General features: G+C 39.0%; 2 protein-coding genes across 2 annotated transcripts; both read right to left on the bottom strand.

Moving 5' to 3' along the window:
• Positions 1–11051: 11051 nt before the first annotated feature.
• On the bottom strand, positions 11052–14746 carry LOC131797703 (uncharacterized). Its single transcript, XM_059115364.2, has 2 exons — positions 14479–14746; positions 11052–13177 (listed from the first exon to the last, which is right to left on the bottom strand). The coding sequence occupies exon 2, from the start codon at positions 13165–13167 to the stop codon at positions 12625–12627; it is 543 nt and encodes a 180-aa protein (XP_058971347.1). The 5' UTR covers positions 13168–13177; positions 14479–14746; the 3' UTR covers positions 11052–12624.
• A 1752-nt stretch (positions 14747–16498) lies between these two features.
• On the bottom strand, positions 16499–18206 carry LOC131797694 (uncharacterized). The gene is made up of 2 exons (XM_059115358.2): positions 18025–18206; positions 16499–17872 (listed from the first exon to the last, which is right to left on the bottom strand). Exon 2 carries the CDS (start codon positions 17766–17768, stop codon positions 17088–17090), a length of 681 nt encoding a protein of 226 aa, XP_058971341.1. The 5' UTR covers positions 17769–17872; positions 18025–18206; the 3' UTR covers positions 16499–17087.
• Positions 18207–18235: the final 29 nt, after the last annotated feature.

The following is an 18235-nucleotide window of genomic DNA, read 5'->3' as shown; positions in this document are numbered from 1 at the left end:
ATAATGACACTTCATCACATATTATCGATTTGTTTTCCACAATAGATAAGCAAAATGTTGATAATCTATGCGTCTGTCTCCAAATCAATAATACCTGAGAAGCAGTCAAAATGTGTGTATAATCCAGCTTATCATTTAACCCATAAACAGTGAAACTCCCTTGATCTGATAAGTAAACTTTATAGTAGCCATAATATTTATTTATTAATATACTAGCAAAACCTTTGACCAAAAGTCTGATTGTGCACCAATATATAGCCAACCAAGAACTTCATAAAATTACAGAAAAGGTAATTATTTTTTTGCAGTGAAGAACATCAGTCTATACTTCTATATTTATAAAGATATGCAGGTAAGTTAAAAGATCTTTTTTGCAAAGGGAATTAAGCACAGAAGGTGTAAACTTCTCGTGATCACTCCCCCCCTTGCCTCCTCCACCACCATTGTGTGCATCATATTTTCCCTTCTTGGGAGGAGAAGGCATACAGACTGGCTAGTTTAGCCGAATCAGACTGGAACACTCCTTGACTCAGGAATGAAAGTCTCCTACACAGCTACCTGTAAGGAGGATGCTGCTCTGTTCTTCCTCCAAGCTCTCTTTGCAGTGAGCTGGGTCATTCTTAATGATTTCAATATTCTAAAAACCATTTCTGACTGGAGTGTGCATAAATGCCCAATCAAGCTTAGACAAAAATGTTACATTAATGAGCCAAAAAACTGGCTTATAACAATGCTAATATCAAAATGTCAGCACTCCTAAACTATACACTAAAGTATTCCCTTCAAAATACCATCTAATCTAAAAACATTTCCATTTCAATTACCATCAACTACATTGTATATCAATCATGTTACATAAATGTAAGTGAGCCAAATGTTTAGTATAAAATTTGTGGCAAATTTCCACACATTATTCCCATACTTATCATTGTTCTGGTTACATTTAGCATGTGTAACCAGTTAGCTGTTGGCCAACAAATGTATCTAGATCATATGAAATGTTAACTGACAATAAAACAATAAAAGACTCTTATAAAATTACCTATTAACACATTCTGTATGGAATTTCAATGAGTCATAAGTTGAAAATCAAGGAGTCTTGATGATTTGGCTCCTGGAGGAATACTTCCCATAGAAACTGATTACTTCCCAAGTCCTTTTTTCCACTTGTAATAATTTAAGTTTCTAGAAATGCCTGGGCTACTGCCTCATCTTTGAAAAGGGGGATTTCAGTGACTGTTTTTCATATGTTATTTTGTAATTTAGGCAAAGATTCTTGTAGCCCTTAGCAAAACCCACCTGGTATAACTGATATTTCATGCCATTTACTAGTTTTTTAAACTACAATTTTTCCACCAACTGCCACAGCAGCGGCTGACCTTAAGACATCAGACATATTTGAAATCTTGGCCCATTGGCCTGTTGATGGATTGTAACACCCTGCACTGTTCAGGCAATGCTCACCATTGCAATCAGCAATGACAAAAACAAGTTCTTCTAGCAAAAGTGCATTGTGTTCAGCAATTAGCAAATCCCATTGATACTCCTTGTCTCCATCCATTAAGAACTAGATTGAAAATATGAACATTATGCCAGTAATCCTTTCCACCAATTAAATAGAGCTCTTCATTAAATGGTGTGACACTTCATTCCAATCTGTGATATTCAGTGTTAAGAGCACTTCATTCATTTTTTGGGGGTCGAAACAACACACTGAACCACTAGGATTCCCTCTACCCATTTCGTACAAGAGTCCTCCACACACGGTAACACCATGATTGGAACAAGGGAAAGTCATCATTGATAGGGACTCATAGGTCTTGTAGCGAGAACAAAACAATAAATTTCATCTTTATAGATATCTCTAAAAACTCCATCGGTGATTACCACCACAAGCGAAGTTTATGTGAAATGTCCCGGGCGAGCACCGGATATAGAAACAAGTCCAGTGCTTGTGCAAGTGGCATTCTTGGAAACTAGCTCTTGGTCAAACATTCCCAGAGACTTAACTTTTTCATCGAAAATAGTCTGGCACACTCATTAGTTCTGAAATTCAAGATTCTCTGGTTGGCACATCATGTTTCACCCAAGGAATGACTGCTCTACCAGAGTGTCCTTGGGCTCGAGTCTTCATAACACACATCCAGAGAATTTTTGTTTCTCTGAACTTGTTGAGTTTGTAGATTAGCTCATCTTCAAAATCTACATAGCATGGTTTGCCTCTCCTGCGTGCTGGCCGCCATAATCGACTCTAGATGCTAGTTTATGTAACGAACACAAATTATAGCGAGTCACTTCTCTCTCCCATAGCTTCTTGTAAACATTTTTCAAATTTGGTCTGCTAACAATCGCATTATTCGACATTTTACACTCTGAGTAAATTTAAAAAGTTGAAATGAGTTCCGTCAAATCCCTTCGAGTCGCCCCTCCCCTACCAGTGCAGTATTCACAGCGCACTCTTTCCAGTTTGTGCAGCAAGTTTTCTATAAACCCGTAAAATAGTAAAAATAATTGTGTTAGCGCACATTTGGCTAAATTTGTCTTTTTTGAAATTATAATTACTATTCCTACTATTACTATTTTTCAAGCAAAAAGTAGTCATGATAGTTAGCAAAATCAAGCCATATTTTGATCATGGATTAGAAAAAAAAATTAACCGCTTTATACGAAACCCGCTTGTTTAATGTCAACTAAGCCAGCCGTGACCGCACGTGATTTGATCCTCTGGGGTGTTCTACTGGAAATTGAAATACTGTACTGAAATACTTATCTTCAGTATTCGTGCTCTCCTTCTCAGTAATACAACTATGGAAAATAGAAAGAAGGTCAAACGTCGACTTTTCGAGAAGGAATAATTTTGATTTTTCCTTCTGTATCGTCCATTGATCTGTCGCGGCTTCGGGGCTAATTCCACCCTTTGTTTTACAACAAAACAGAGATCTTGATCTTTCAAAGCGGGAGACATCTCTTTCGTAAAGTGCTCCTCCAACCGGTCAGCTGTAGCTGGTAAATCACACTAGCCCCAACTTATGCAGCATGTTACACTCTAAAAAGAGTCTCAGCATCTAAAAAATATTTGAATAATTTGACTAGACAAGACATTTATTTTCACTTAAATTAGAATAATTTATTCACGTGCGAATCGTAAACGTATTCGCGGCTGCTAGAATGTAAATTACCGTAAATATCTAAAAGCATTACAAACTTGATTTTATGTCTTACTGTTTGAATTGATGTCCTCAATGTCAGAATTTTAATATTTACATCATTCTACCTCTTAAAGTATTGAATTTTTCTTTGGAATAAGAGACAAATTGTATATTATTCATCAATTTTTTGTCAGACGAAACGGAAGCTGTAGTTGCTATTGCGCAACCTGTCTATTCACAACAAAAACGCACCACAGAATATGAGCTTAGTTCACGAATGGCAAACATTTCTAGAAAACAGAGGTCGAGTGGTTTATTTCACGGCTTGCACATCAGGATGATTATTTTCAAAGGTTTATCAGCTAAAACTCCAAATTGAACTCTCTTTGCGTGATCAAAAATAAACTGTCATCGGATATGCAGTAAACAGAAATAACTCATGGTGATATTGATGAATTATTTTCTCTGGGGTTCCGAATGGTTTTCAAATAGGTCCACCTCTGTTTGGGGACTGTTTTCCGATTTATCGTCGTCGAATTCGGGATCGTTTGGCCTTGGTCCAAGTTCACTCAAGTCTAGAAACATGGTGTTGTTCTGCGCGTCGTTGCTGTTCACTTCTTCGTGTTTGCTGCATGTTACGCCACAGGCGTCGCAGAAATTGGCGATAACACAAACGAGGAAGCCGCTAAAAAATGAAACCATTCCGCAAGTGAGCACAGCTTGGCTGGAGCCTTTTGTAAAAGATCCAGACCAGTGCAGTCCTAGGAGCACACAACCAATGAAGATCAAGACGAAAGGAACCACGCAAATGGCGCAGAGTTGATATCGGGTCTTCCAACTCCAGAACTCCTGCCATTTGGTCTGGGAGACATTAGTTGGCGACTCACCAATTTCGACGGTTACATTTTCACGCATTATCACCCTTTACGTTGCTTTTGAGCAATCATCTGGCCATTGAAACACGAGAGTATCTTCGAAGGAATCAAAGCCAACACGTGTGCAAAGTCAGCCCCTAATAAAAGCGACAACTATTCTCTCGCCTGGAGCAATGTTTACGTTTATCGTTTTCCTGTCACACACAAAATATAACACAACGTCCGTGTGGTCAATTGATCTATGACGTCACGAGCTTGTTAATTTCGCCGGTAATGTAATCGACACAAACGATGACAGTTTTGAAAGCAGAGAGGGTATTTCTTACAATCATCACGCTAGCTTGAAAAGGATTTTACAAAAAGTAAAAGTATTCCAAATTTAAAGGACAATATTTAACATCGATTGTCAATTCTTTAATCAATTTTTGATAAGAAAGCAGATACAAATTTTTCCCTCTTTTATCTTCACCGTTCCGGTCGTGCACTTTCCAGATTAAGCCCGTATTGCACAATGTTGCAGTTATAGATTAGCATATCTTGTTACGCTATCAGCTTTTAAGCACGTTCTCACTTTTTGGGATAAAACGTGCTATTTCCAAGGGATCATATGAGGTAAATGAGTTGTCGAAAAAATTTTAAGTGTATTCGGTTGCGTTATTTGTCTTTAAATATAACGCTGGACAAAAGAAAAGGAACCGATTATGTAAACGAAAACTAGTGCGGGAACAATTGCTCACACCTGAGGTCACGATCATTTAAAATCCAGGGCCATTAAACAAATGGAAAACTTGGGTAATTAATCTCAAATGACAAACCCAAATCAAAACACCAATTTCCTTAGTGTCTCTTCTGTATTTGTTGATCCTGCTTATTATGGTTTGCCGCAGTTCCGTTGGGTCCACTCTTCCCGTCGGTGTCAGGCTGTGAAGCTGTGCGTCCTTCTGTGCTACTTGTTCCTCTGTGTGCACGGTTTCTTTGTGCTTCCTGTTTCTCTGCTCCTACCGTTCCTTTGTTCCCCTAAGTACGCTCAAAGTTCCTTTGTATCAACTGTTCCTCTGTCCTTCTGTACACGCTCAAAGTTCCTTTGTATCAACTGTTCCTCTGTCCTTCTGTACACGCTCAAAGTTCCTTTGTATCAACTGTTCCTCTGTCCTTCTGTACACGCTCAAAGTTCCTTTCTATCGAATGTTCTTCTGTTCCTCTCTGCTTCCTGTTTCCCTACTCCCACTGTTCCTTTGTTCCCCTAAACAGACCCAAAGTTCCTTTGTACTAAATGCCCCTTTGAACCTCTTTTCCACGTTAGCTGCTGTTTCTCCATGTCTGCTCTTGAGTCAACAGGAAGCTTGGTCACTTGTGAGTATCGTTTTCTCCTAGGAAGGAGGGAATCGACCCAGATGTGGCAGCTTCTATGACAGTCAGGTTCGTGCTTTATTTCGCATGAACTACTAAAACAGCTCCAAAGGTTAAAACTCCGGGCTCCGTCGTCCCTGATCCGCATTCTATGGCAACCAAACTTACTTACTTTATAAATTGCTATGATTGTTTAGTCGAGTCCTCATCCATTCATGTCTGATCAGCGCTAAGTCTACGCTCAGAGACCGATCGCACATCCTCTTAATGATACTGAACTCTCTGTTGCTGTGCTATTTTTCACGAATAAATACTTAACTTTCTATAGACCTGGTGTCTCTCCTATCCAGAGAGAGAGAAAAAAGAAAATCGATAATGACCTCCCTCAGGAGCCCATTACGAGTAATGGGCTACTGCCTACCTCAGACAATCCATGCTGGGATCCACTGTTTCAAAGAACAACAAGCAGCATGCCATGAAATTCGGGTAAACATTCAAAAGTATTTTAAATATTTATTGTCTGAAAAGTTTGTTAATCGAAAGGGAGTGAAGAGGCCCTTTAACAGTGGTTAATATAAATAATTTCCTGCGGCTTATTGACTTGCAATCGCTGACAAACAAAAAGCGTAATAATTCGCGGCGATTACACCTTAATTAGCGAGATATTTCGAACCTCCCGCTGACGGCCTTTATGGTCGTGGTCATCTATGGAATTGGTGGGACAAACATTTTAGATCACTTAATTAAAACTAACGTTGCCGATAAGAGTGAGTCACAACAGGCCCTCAATGACTCTGAAAGTAAGCTTCAACAGTTTTTAATTAGGCATCACACCTTAAATCTGTAAACTTCCTTTAAGACTTTTAATTAACTTTACTGCTGGGCCCAAAACTGGGGAGGGAAGACAATGGAAGTAGAATCAACCGTTCGGATACCTATTTACAAAGGTAATCAGAGGAGAAACCAAGGCTCAAAACATAGCCACGACAATGCATTCACGCACCTTCTGTCTCTAGGCTGGCAAACAATCTGTAGATCATTGGCCATAATTCTGCTGCCTGGTTTGATACTTTTCGGAGGAATCACGGTATTCATCACTGGCTGTTTAAAAAACATTCCCCCTATGATCATCTCTGGTGCAATAACGTTTGTATTTGGCATTCTGTTTTGCTTGCTGTGCGGCCACGTTTGCGACGGTTTGACGAAACGGGGAAGAAAACGACCTCGACGGAGTCGCGAGGAAACTACATTTGTGGCTGCGGTTTAACTTTGGCAAGAGGAGCCGAGGTGATACGGACTTAACAAAAATAAAAACGAAAAAGACGAGTACTGACCTATAGAAGTGAGGATTAGAAACCTACAAAAAAGTACAAGTTCTAATTGAGCGGCTTTTCATTTGCCACTGTTATGGATCCAATCTTTACAACATGCGGCAGTATGGTCGACTCAAAGTCATACAACTGTCATTATATTCAGTGTTAGAGGAACCATCGATTAATGAGGCTGAACCGATCAATGGAAAAAAAGGGAGAGGAAAATCGAGCGCAATGTCGTTATGTCTGCGAAAAACGACTGATAATGAGACAATTTTGAAATAAATCGGTCGAATCAGTTTGTGGACCTTTCTATGGCCGGAACCAACAGTTTTTGTAAATTGAATTAAAATGGATCAGTAATTGAAGAATATCAGATGCTTTCAGAATTTGAACTTTAATTAAAGATTATTAAAATTTCTACCAAACTTTGGATCGGTGCCAAGAAAGAGGTACATAATTATTGTGTTCAAGGTTAGCATGTTGTTTGAATTAATCAGCTCGACTATAACCTAATCATCAAAACTATTCGCAGCACGTCAGAACAGTTCAAATGATTCTTAAACGCTAGAATGTTTTGGTTTCGGAAGAACAGCAATTATGTGTATACTGAAGGGAAAAAAATCTAATGTAGAGAAAGTATACTTTCTGAACACGAGCAATTCTACCAAAACAATGTTTTGTCTTCTTTGTTACAAAGTTGATAACCATCTTGATTAGTAAGTTTGATATACGTGAAATGTTAAGAATTTTGCGTACATGATTAATTTTTAATTGTATAACTGCCAAAGTTGTATACACTTATTCAAAGAGATGCCCTCAGGCAGTCCATGGATGAATGGATCAATCAACAGGTATAGCATTTTACGCAGAGTTAGTAAGATATGAAATCCTCTAGATAAGAAATACATCTTGGAATGTCTAAAGTTGATGACCAGTGGTAAACATGTCAGGTGACTTCCTCAACAAAGACCGAAAGGACATTAAGGAAAAGATTTATCATCTTCTAGAGAGAAGTTCAGATTGCTAGTCTATAATGTTCAAATTTATCTTCCTATAAAGAGCTGTTTATATGTAGGAAAGGAATTTTCGTCTCCTAGTTAACAATCCTAAATGTCAGTCTAAACATTTCCCAATTATCTTTACACCATGCGACCACAAGATCGTGTCGTCATTAATTCGCAAAATCTGCATTCTAATTGTGAAAGACATGTAGTGCTAGCACAGGGTACACAAGCTCAGTGCGTCAACGTGCTTCAACTGAGCCTGTTCCAGGCGTTCAGAGCGAAATAGGAAACGGCGCGATAGTAGCAGAACAGCTAAAGCTAGGGAAGGAGGATTGGGTCCGGTCGCGTTGAGTGTATTACACGACCCGACCCAGACCTCCCTCGTTTTTTCACTCCTCCGCTTCTATCGCGCCGTTTGCTGTCGTGCTTTGTATTTCCAACTGAACGCCTTGAACAGGCTAGCTACTATTAGTCTCGTACTCAGACCTTTCACGGCTAAGCCGTTGTTACGTTTCAGTTACAATTACACGGTAAAATCTGGTTACGAGATTAAGCTACTACTTAAAGACTTAAGCCTAGAGACCGACCCTCCCATTTATACCTTGTTCCGAAGGAAATTCTTCTCAGTTGATGGTTCAGCATCTTTGGACTTTCAGAAATGTTCTTCGCAAGCTGCCATAGTTTGTTGTTTTTCCTTTTTTGTTGTTTATTTTTCCGAGCAGAACTTATTGACGCCGCCAGGAGCCCATTACCCGGAGCTTTCATCTTCCATACTTACCCTCTAAGTCAACCCTGTCCAGTATCTTTTAATTTTCAGAAGCACCTCCCACGGGATTTTTCGCGAGTGTTTACATAGTAGCCAATCATACGAGAGCTCTGGTCATCTATTGTTTACGTCACATGCATGTCGCACGAAAGTATTTCAATAATTGCGAAAAGCACGGAAGGTCAGCGTGTTTTCGCGGGAAATTAAAGAACCCCTCACATATCTCAATTCTAAAAATAAAAAGATACGGGACAGGGTTGACTCAAGGGTAAAATTGGTATGGAGGCTCCGAGTAATGGGCTCCTGACGTCGCATGATTTGTCAGCTCTTCATGACCAAACTACTGCGATCTTGCGTGATAAAATGTCAACTCACCGACTAAGAGGGGAACTTCGGGAGCCTGTTACCTGTTGGTATAAAACCCTCCTCGTTGGTGAGATAACTTTTTTAAATTTCATAAGATGCAAGTCGCACTATCACGTGAGGATGAAGGCCTCCCAATAGACAGTTCTTTAATCGCATTTGGTTAAAACGTGGTAACCATGGTAACACCTCGAAATGGCTATAATAAGACTTACTATCCATTACCCATGTCTGGTGGATATAGATCCTACAATTGTTCCTATTGCTCGCTCTACAAGACACATACGATCGTCTACCAATACGGCTGTTAACAAATAATCTGTACCTAAATGCAAGACTTCAACCTTTCAACGGTCATTTATTGTACGAGCAAAAAAATCTGGAACACACCGTGAGACGAACTTAACCTAAGTATGAACAATGTAAATGACTTCAATCGCGGTTTGATGTGTTATTATTCATCCAAGTGATCTAAGACATTGACAATCCCAGGACTTATAAAACTATCTGCACAAAATGTAATTCATGTCGCAGCCTGGAAACAATATCAACTCCATGTTGTTCTTAATTATTAATTATTGATGCAATCGTTTTAGTCTTTTAATACTCCTGTTGTGGTTGCCTGCCCTTATTGTTATGGAATTTACCCATGTTCCACATTGTATGTATTGCTGGCAAAGCTAATAAATAAAATTGATAAATAAAATAGCTGCTTTAGTGTTGTAGTGTGCCGTTAGAAATTGAGGATATTCGAAAGAAGCTGTGCCAGGGTTGTACGAAGAATGAAACTGAGCTTTCGAAAACAACTTGAAAAGATACACTTTCCTACCGTTATGAACGCAGGATTGTCGCTGGTACATCAACCATAGCCAATGCTTCATGCGAGCACACGCAGCTGCTCTTTTTTTCCTGTTTTGTTTTTCATTTGGGTCTTGTTTACAGCAGGGCACAACCATCAGCTGGATCCCTTGACCGACCTTTGAGAGAGCCCGCGAAAACAACAACAGCAGCAATCTACGCTTTTTCAATCGTTTTTATTTGGCATGTTGCCGGTTGAAAGAGCTGACCCACAAAATCTAACGGGTTACGTAAAGGGTTACGTAAGTTTCTAAGGAAATTGTGATGGTGCCGTTGTTACATTTCCAAAGAGGGATATTTCAAGATAATTCTGTTTTATCAGCTGAGTTGCTAATGTTCGTGAGTTGGGCGCCGTTGTTGCGAATGCCAAGTGAAGCCGTTCTTTGCAAACTTCTCGATTTTTATTTTTCTCTGTAAGATACAATAAGATTCTCTAGTGTTGATCTAATCCTAGCTGAAATTACTCCTCGTCTGTAATCAGTTTGTATTGTTCAATCAGAAAGGGTCTCCTATTTCAACTTTAAATATAACCAAATCATGTAACAAACCTTTCTCTACACCTTAAAGAGTTAGCTCTTCGTCAGAGGGAAAAGAAGAATTTTTGGCTATGTGTAGTTTATATGCAGAAAGATGCTGTTACTTAATAGGTGAGAACATGGTAACAATTAAAACAACAGAATAGATAAGTTTAATTGAAAGCGTCCGTTGATACTGCATGATGATGAGTGTCGATTTTATGAACTCTATTGATAAAACAAAATTATTTTAAAGTGTTTTTGCTCCAAAGAACACGGCCTAGATATTTCCGCTGGATTACGTTGTTTTTTTTGGTTGGCACCATCAGTGGAGCTGCCTTCTACAGCTGTGAAAGTAAGATCTAACCCAAATAGATAAAGCCAGCCAGGATCATGATGAGCAACAAAATTCCCTCCAATTGCTCAATCACTGTCTGTGAAAAGGTCGCAGATACGAAATGGTTCCACTTACGCAATATCGTTTTGAAATGTCCGAATTGATCTCTCCACCCACACACCCGCAGCAAAATAGACAATTGTACCGCCACAAATTGGCCTGCCTTTGTGTTCTACCGATGGTTGTTGTCGCTGCAGGAGCAACTCTTATTGGTAGCGGCATGGGGCTGTGGTCAACTCGAGCCATGGCAAAGAATATTCTTGTTTTAATCGGAATGGCTGTGTATATGGTTGGGTTGTTCTACTTTATAGTCGTCAATTTGGCATATCGATCTTGTTTGCCAGAAGAAGAATCTGTTTATGACCGGGCGCAAGCAGATATTTCAACAAGTGAAATAACAACTGTTGTTATGGACCACGAGGGATTTACTGGTGCCAAAGAAGAAGCAGAGACAATAATTTAAGACTAGAGCTCCTATCATTTTTAATTTACAATTCTCTCTTCTAAGTGTTTCACATTCATTCCTCCTAAAGTAGCATTCGAGAGAACTTAGTGTTGGAACAGGATAACACCTTCCAATTGATTGATATGCTTATCAATTCTTAGCACTTGTTGAATGAATAATGTTTTGAAATTGCGTAGAGAAGCTACACTTTCATCCTCGTGGAGCTATATGGTCGATGTCAAGTTTGACAGTATTCTCTTTCAGCTACGAAGAATTGAAAGCCATTAATTCGGGGCAAAACTGGAAGACATCGAAGCCAAGTGTTCAGGCTTGTGATTGTGCCTCACTTTCCTTCATCGATTTCCAAACTACTTATTTTCAAATATCTTTGTAAGAAAATCATTGAAATTTTTAACTGGTTTAATATCATGCTATCTTTGAATTCCCGGCGACTGAATGTAAACGAGATTCTGAAATAGCGCGATGCTGGCTTTCGCAATGCCGTCAAGCACGTTCTTGCAAATGCGCGCTACAGTTATAGGTACGCAAGACGTAGATACCATACCTGTAAAAGAAGCAATTTCCGAAGTGCATGAAATCTCTGTTTCAAAACGGGGGAAGAAACAAAAGCTTCGATACGAAAAAGAGTTTCATGCTCTTGCAAATATCGCTTATTTTCGCAATAAATGTTTAACTCTTGGCCTCGTTTCGAAAGTAAAGGTTTCTAGAATTCGTAAGTGGACTATTCCTAAATCTAACATCCGCATGAAAATTTTAAATTTCTTTACTAATGAAATGCTCTGCTAAAGGCATCGAGTACGTTATGTACAGGATTCACAGACGGCAATGCACCTTTCTGATGCAAAGTAAATTTTTTGTTTTTCTTCCTCTTAAGTGCAGCTGTTATTAGGATATCAAAATAATTTCATAATCATTCCATAAACTATTACAATTTATCCCAGCAGCTCATTCTCTCTCCTTGGCTGTTCACATTGTACTAAGATTACAATCGCTTAAGAAATATGATAACATCCTGGTATATTCGTACAGCTTTATCCTTTTCGTTGTTGTTTGTAAGGAACAATGATATATATTTGGAATAATACTTTTTACATTGAAACAAAAACAAAGGGAAGTTAAATGCAAGGTGAACCAACCCCTTATATCATGCAAACATGCGATTACTCGCCAAGAACTACGTACGTGAAGCGAAGATAAAATTTAATTAGGAAATTAGTGGAACTTACAGGGGCGTAGCTAGAGGCTTTGAAAGGAAGGAGTCAAAGTTAAGAATTTTGGCACCTCTCACGTGAAGTGGCTACGTACCGCTGCTCTAACTTATGCGTCTTTGGATTCGAGCGTTCTCGCCAACAAAGTAAGAATGTTGTTGACGTCAAACAAAGTCATCTCACCAACGAGGGAGGGGTAAACCGGCACCTCTGGACTTCCCCCCCCCCCCTAGTAACGCCCCTGACAAAGAAGATTAAAAACATCTCAGTGTACATTTTATGCAGTAAGCTTTAATTTACAACAGGCTAACACACCCATCCCCTGCGAGTGGAGACTAAGTCAGGGTGGCAACGATGTCAAGCCAAAGACATCGCTTCCTCGTAAGACGGGGGGACCTCAAATGCCTCTGGATTCTCCAATGATAATAAAACTTCATCGATATTTACCAAGCAAGTCATATCAATCACTAATGGGGAAATGGACCTTGCGCTGGGAATGTCTTCGTTTCGGAGAGGACCAGGGCATGTTGGGAGCATTGCCGGTGAGTGACGCCACATACCCGGTGAAGTTGCTTCCGTGGAAATGTTAGCGGAGGCAAACTCCGATGTCAGATCTACTATATCGCTGTTAGGACGCAATTCCACTTGCCGTTCTCTTTCCCTCAATCGAACCCGACATTGTATTCCGATAGCCAGCAACACGCCAAAACTTAACAAGAAGCCTCCAACAGGAGTCAGAAGGATCCGGTGTCCACTGGCATCTCCATGAATTGAAAATGAGGTGATTCCCGCAACAAACATCACCAGGCCCGCACAGGTGATTATGATGGAAAATGGGCGGAACAGCCATAGCCAGATGGAAGATTTAGCGGAGACGGTGGGTGCATTACTCTCGTTCATGTTTCAATACCTATGTCGTAAAATAAAGAAAAATTTATCTTTTTTTATCTTTTTATCGTGGAAACGGCTTCTCTCCAGGTTCACATCGCAAGCGACAAAAATATTGTTGAAAACTGAGTCGAAGAGCCTTTTTGCCACGGTTTAAAAAAAATCATTGTCCGTCAATTCAAACAAATTATATCATTTGTTTTAATTTGATTTTTAATTTACTTATTCAATGACAACGGATGGATTGCAAAATTTTTTGATTGATTGAAGGATTAATTAGTCAATTAACTGCTAAGTATATTCCTTAACTGATAAACTGGCTGGTTATTTGATGGATTGATTGGTTAATTAATTGATTAATTGAAACTGCACGTGGTTGAATCACGAATGGATGGATGGATGGATGGATGGGTTGAACTCAACTTAGAGAAGAAAATGAGTTTTCCATAAAAATGCCAGATGTTGTCCTCCTAGAACGAAATAAACTTTAAACACGATCGACGGTCATCCAACAATAAATATAACTAAATTCGTGCGATAACTGATAAAATTGCAATTTCGACCCTTGACCCGGCCGTCTCAGAAGCTTACAACCAAGGAATTTCCATGCCACTGCCTGTAACTGCTACATATACAAACTTTTCTTAACAGGATATCATATGCCCGAATTAGTCAAAAACATCATAATTTATTATTCACATAATAGCTAGTTTTCCTTATTTCGATCAACATCGAGTCAGTAAAAACCGGAAGTTTGCATTTGTTTCGAACAATCTTAACATGATAACTGATTATACTTTTTATTTGTTATGATGTTTTATCAATAGTTGTGGGCCGCCGGCCGTGTAAAAGAGAACCTTCAATTCCCTTATTTTCATCCTTTATTTTAATCTCCTTTAATATTAGACTGAAGAAACTCTCGAGTCCGTTGTTACAAAATTAAAAATTACTGCGGCAGTGAAATCGCTAACGAGTTAAAATTTCTGCTCGATTTCTATCTAATTTATGGTCGAATCAATAAAATGCTGCAAGTGGAATTAAAAAGACTGAATTTGAATGAACTGTGTCGGGTTCATTCGAATTGGTTTTTAGAAGAACTGTAGATTTTTACTAATCGGGAAGGAAATTGAAACCTTTGAATTATTTCGTAACGGAGGTGTTTAACCGGCGTTCTGTCTGGGTGAAATCAAGCAGGACGTGTTTCGCTTCGTTTGCTCAAAACAGTTCCCTCAAACAACAGGACAAAGTCGACTGAAAGACTTTTAAACGAACGCTTGAGAGAGAGATAATTTTTAAAAGCTCGTATTAAATAAAATTACCTACCAATTCTCTAGTGCTGTGTGTTTTCCCGAAGAACTGACCTTCGATCTTGCTATATAATATGCTGTAAATCCTCAACGAGTTTCATCAGCGTTTGAAACTCGCTTCTTACAAATTAAATGTGCGATTCGCAAAGATGGTGTAATACTTTGAGCGCCTTTCATTCAACAAGATTCAAATCCTTGATATTTCAGTTTACATGTAGTGATATTTAGGACTACTGGTCTTCCACTGTTGTACGAAAATTGTAAATTATATGTGTTATTTTTTTCGGAACGAAGAACCGCAACTCATGACATCAAGAGTTGTGATTGGACAAAATAATTATACATAAGGGGGATATACGTTCTGGGTACTTTCGGTTTCCAATTCTAAATTGCATCACGGTTTAAAAATATATCTGAACGCAAAGCACTTTTTGCTTATGTTGACAATTCTTTATAAACACACAGTGAGTCACCGTCGAGTTTTTCTTCAGGACGGAAGAAACAAAGTATGATAGATCCTATTTATTTTTGCAAGTTAAATTCTTTGATTTGTTTCAAGTACTGCGAAATTCTTTGCTAACTTATCCTGATGGTTTTAGAATAAATTTCGGAAGAAGTTGTCTTCCGCGCCACTGAAAATGTTTCGATCCTCGTAAACTTTTAGCAAATCGTACACGCGGGCAGGTATTATCAGCCGCTGCCGTCAAGAGAAAATAAAAAGGCGATCTCGCTAAAGGAACAATTCCTCGAAGATTCTTTGATCACATAATAAATTTCTCAGTATACAAACCAACAACGTACCTTAAATTTATTTTCGTAAATTATTTTCCAAGGAGATCAAATGCTTATTCAAATAATATATTTTGCAAATGTCAAAGAGTGAAAAAAAATTTGATTACTAGAAAGCATGGGTGCTCCAAAGCATTCATTTTATGACCAGCGTTGCAGTGATATCATATACCAAGGACTGTGGTAGTTGTAAAGTCGTAGTAGGTTATATTTTTGTTAATCATTTTGTGATCAAGGCTGCTTACCAGATGCGGACACCAACTGATGAGGAAAGACTGATGTCGGTCTAAAATGCGATATTCTCTCGTCGTGAGAGGCCGTTCGTCCGTTAGCCGTTTAAATGCTCGTTAGATTCTTAATTAAGGTCGAGGTAAACATTTCTTTTCGCTGTAGTCTAATAAATAAACACCGTATCTGTTCTGTTATATGTATACCATTCAAAAATTATTTACCCGACTTGCCGTGTGTGTGTTCCTATCGGTTCGGATCCGTAACTTTGTGGGATATAGCCGGCAAGGAAAGAAGCAACGTAAAAACGTCAGAATACAGCTGTTCCTCTCCGCTAAACTGTACAGGCTTTGTTCGTAGTTATTTCAGAATAAGGTAATCCTATTTCGCTGGATTATTTAGTTGTTTTTGCTTATTTATGATTCAGATTGTCCACTCAAAAATTTTTACTTTCCGTTTGAAATAATCGTAGACCGCTCGGGGCTCGAAATCCAGGGCGACTTTGTTTGTTTTTGAAGACGATCTAAAATGTGTCTCTAAGATGAAAATAATCATGCCTATATGCTTTATACCGTGAAGGCCCGCGAAAACAGAATACACTAAAATGCTGACAAGATAGACAAAATCCTCCTCCTGCTGAACTTGCTGCTGCCTGGCTAACTTCCAGCAATCTTGACCGAGAAAATTTAGTCACTTGTGTCTGGGAGCCATGTAAATTAACTTTTGTTTATTATTACTCTTCACGTAGGGTGTGTGTGTGTATGTGGGGGGGGGGTAAGTTCACGCAGGTAGGGAGGGAGGGCAGGGATAAGGCAAAACTGGCTTATATCCGTATTCAATCAGCACACAGGATATTTAGTTTTTTCCATTCTCTCATTCTATCTTTACACGGGGGGAGTAGGACGAATGGATGGAAGGAGATATCACATGTGATCAAAATGATTACCCGCCAAGGAAACCAGCGGCCAGTAAAAAATAAATAATTATCAACTATTTATTTTCTTTTAAATATTCACATAAGCTGACTTTTTAACTATTATTATCAATTTAAAATTTACAAATTTGAAATAAAAAATTCAAATCTCTTTGATATACAACAAAAGACATAATTTTTGACAATAACGCCTTTGTTTAAAGGCATATCTCGCAAATCGTCAGACATTGCAGGTCAATAAAAGAGAACAAAAGCTTTACACGATAAGAAGGAAAAAATTGTCCCACAATTGAGAAGCAGTACTCGATTACTTAATCTAATTGACTCATGCCAGACATATCTCGGGAAAAACTCTGCGTTTAAGCTTTTTTTCATGTGCGTTTTTCAGGCGAGCAGATAGAGGGCGAGGCAAGGAGGGAAAGGGAGAGTCCGCGCGAAAGCGGAACCCCTCGCGTTTACCTTTCTCCCAATTGAAAAACGCAAAAACAAACTCATGCTGCCATGCTTGTTCCGCATGTTAAGAAAATTACTAACTAAGAAAATTTAGCCAAAATCTTCCTAAATAAGCACCGCGTAATGTTAGGCTTTGTCGAAAAAATTAAATAAGTTAAATAATACAGCCTTGTTGCGTGCTCGGCTGCCGGACATTTAGCTATTGTCTTTAGTTTAATGTACTAAACGAATTCTGCATAAGGAGGCGGTGAATCCCTTAGCCAAGACAGTCTAGATGTGTCGAAAGTGGTAACAACAACAAAGTCATATGGAGGTGGTGATGGTTTTAGAGTCCTCTGCTCTGTACCTACAACCTCAGGTCCAAAGTTTGATGGTCCATGATCCTGAGGTAATGTTGTACAAGTCGCCTCTGGAATCCTATCAGTGTTGTTGGAAGATTCTAATCTTCCATTATCGACACACGCATAAGAATCTCCGCAAGAGCAAGAAATGTCAGGGCTGGTTACAAACGGTTCGCCCGAGCAAATTGCATATGAAGGTGGATTATCAACCACAGCTGTAGAAAATCCCGGGTAGCCTGGTAGATATGGAAAATCAATGTCAGCGTCTGGATTTTCTTGGCCGTTGTCTCCAAAACGCGGTGATCGCGAGGCCATTATTTTTCTCCATCCGCAACCAAATCTTCGAAGTAAGTCACACAAGACGGCCAAACATGCGCCCGCGATGCACAAAACTAACCCGACAGCGCCCATGCCATAATCAGATGAAGTAAAGCCAGCCACAACAAACACGACTCCCACCATTAAACTGGCGATGTACAACAAGAAAAGGAACATCCACCATTCAGAAACTTTATATCCGTTCGAATTGTACTGACAGAAAGTCATTTGGTATCGAGGCATCGAAAATTTCTTCAATGTCAAGCTTGCACGTTGACCAACTAAAAACTCATGACGGTCACTTGCTTTGTTTTGGCAATTGGTGTGATTGCGCTGAGGGAAAAAACCTGATTACAGAATGAAAATTTTTTTAAGATTTCATTAGTATTTCAAATGAATTATGAGTTTCAGTGTAGAAAAAAAAACCCATACGAAAATTGCCCAGAAAAACGAACGCAGAATTTTAAAAGCGCAGAGTTCGGTTGAAGGCTGTACTTACCACCGTACGATGCAATGCACGACTCAGGCCTGTTGGTTAATTTGAATAATGAAATTTTTTTTGGCGTTTAGAAAAACGATTTATCCCTTTCCTTTTTTATGACAAGGCTTAAATTGGTGAAAAAGCGGACGAAAAACGCTCGGTTGGCTTTTACGTGGAGGTTCATGCAGAGATATGTTGTCGAAAACCGAAATCTCTGTGAAAAAAAATT

Source organism: Pocillopora verrucosa, chromosome 3 (genome assembly GCF_036669915.1).
Source record: "Pocillopora verrucosa isolate sample1 chromosome 3, ASM3666991v2, whole genome shotgun sequence".
Lineage (NCBI taxonomy): Eukaryota > Metazoa > Cnidaria > Anthozoa > Scleractinia > Pocilloporidae > Pocillopora > Pocillopora verrucosa.
This window is presented reverse-complemented; position numbering and strand designations above follow the sequence as displayed.

Coding starts and splice junctions, on each gene's coding strand:
- LOC131797694 (XM_059115358.2), bottom strand. CDS start 17,768: ATGCCTCGATACCAAATGACTTTCTGTCAGTACAATTCGAACGGATAT.
- LOC131797703 (XM_059115364.2), bottom strand. CDS start 13,167: ATGAACGAGAGTAATGCACCCACCGTCTCCGCTAAATCTTCCATCTGG.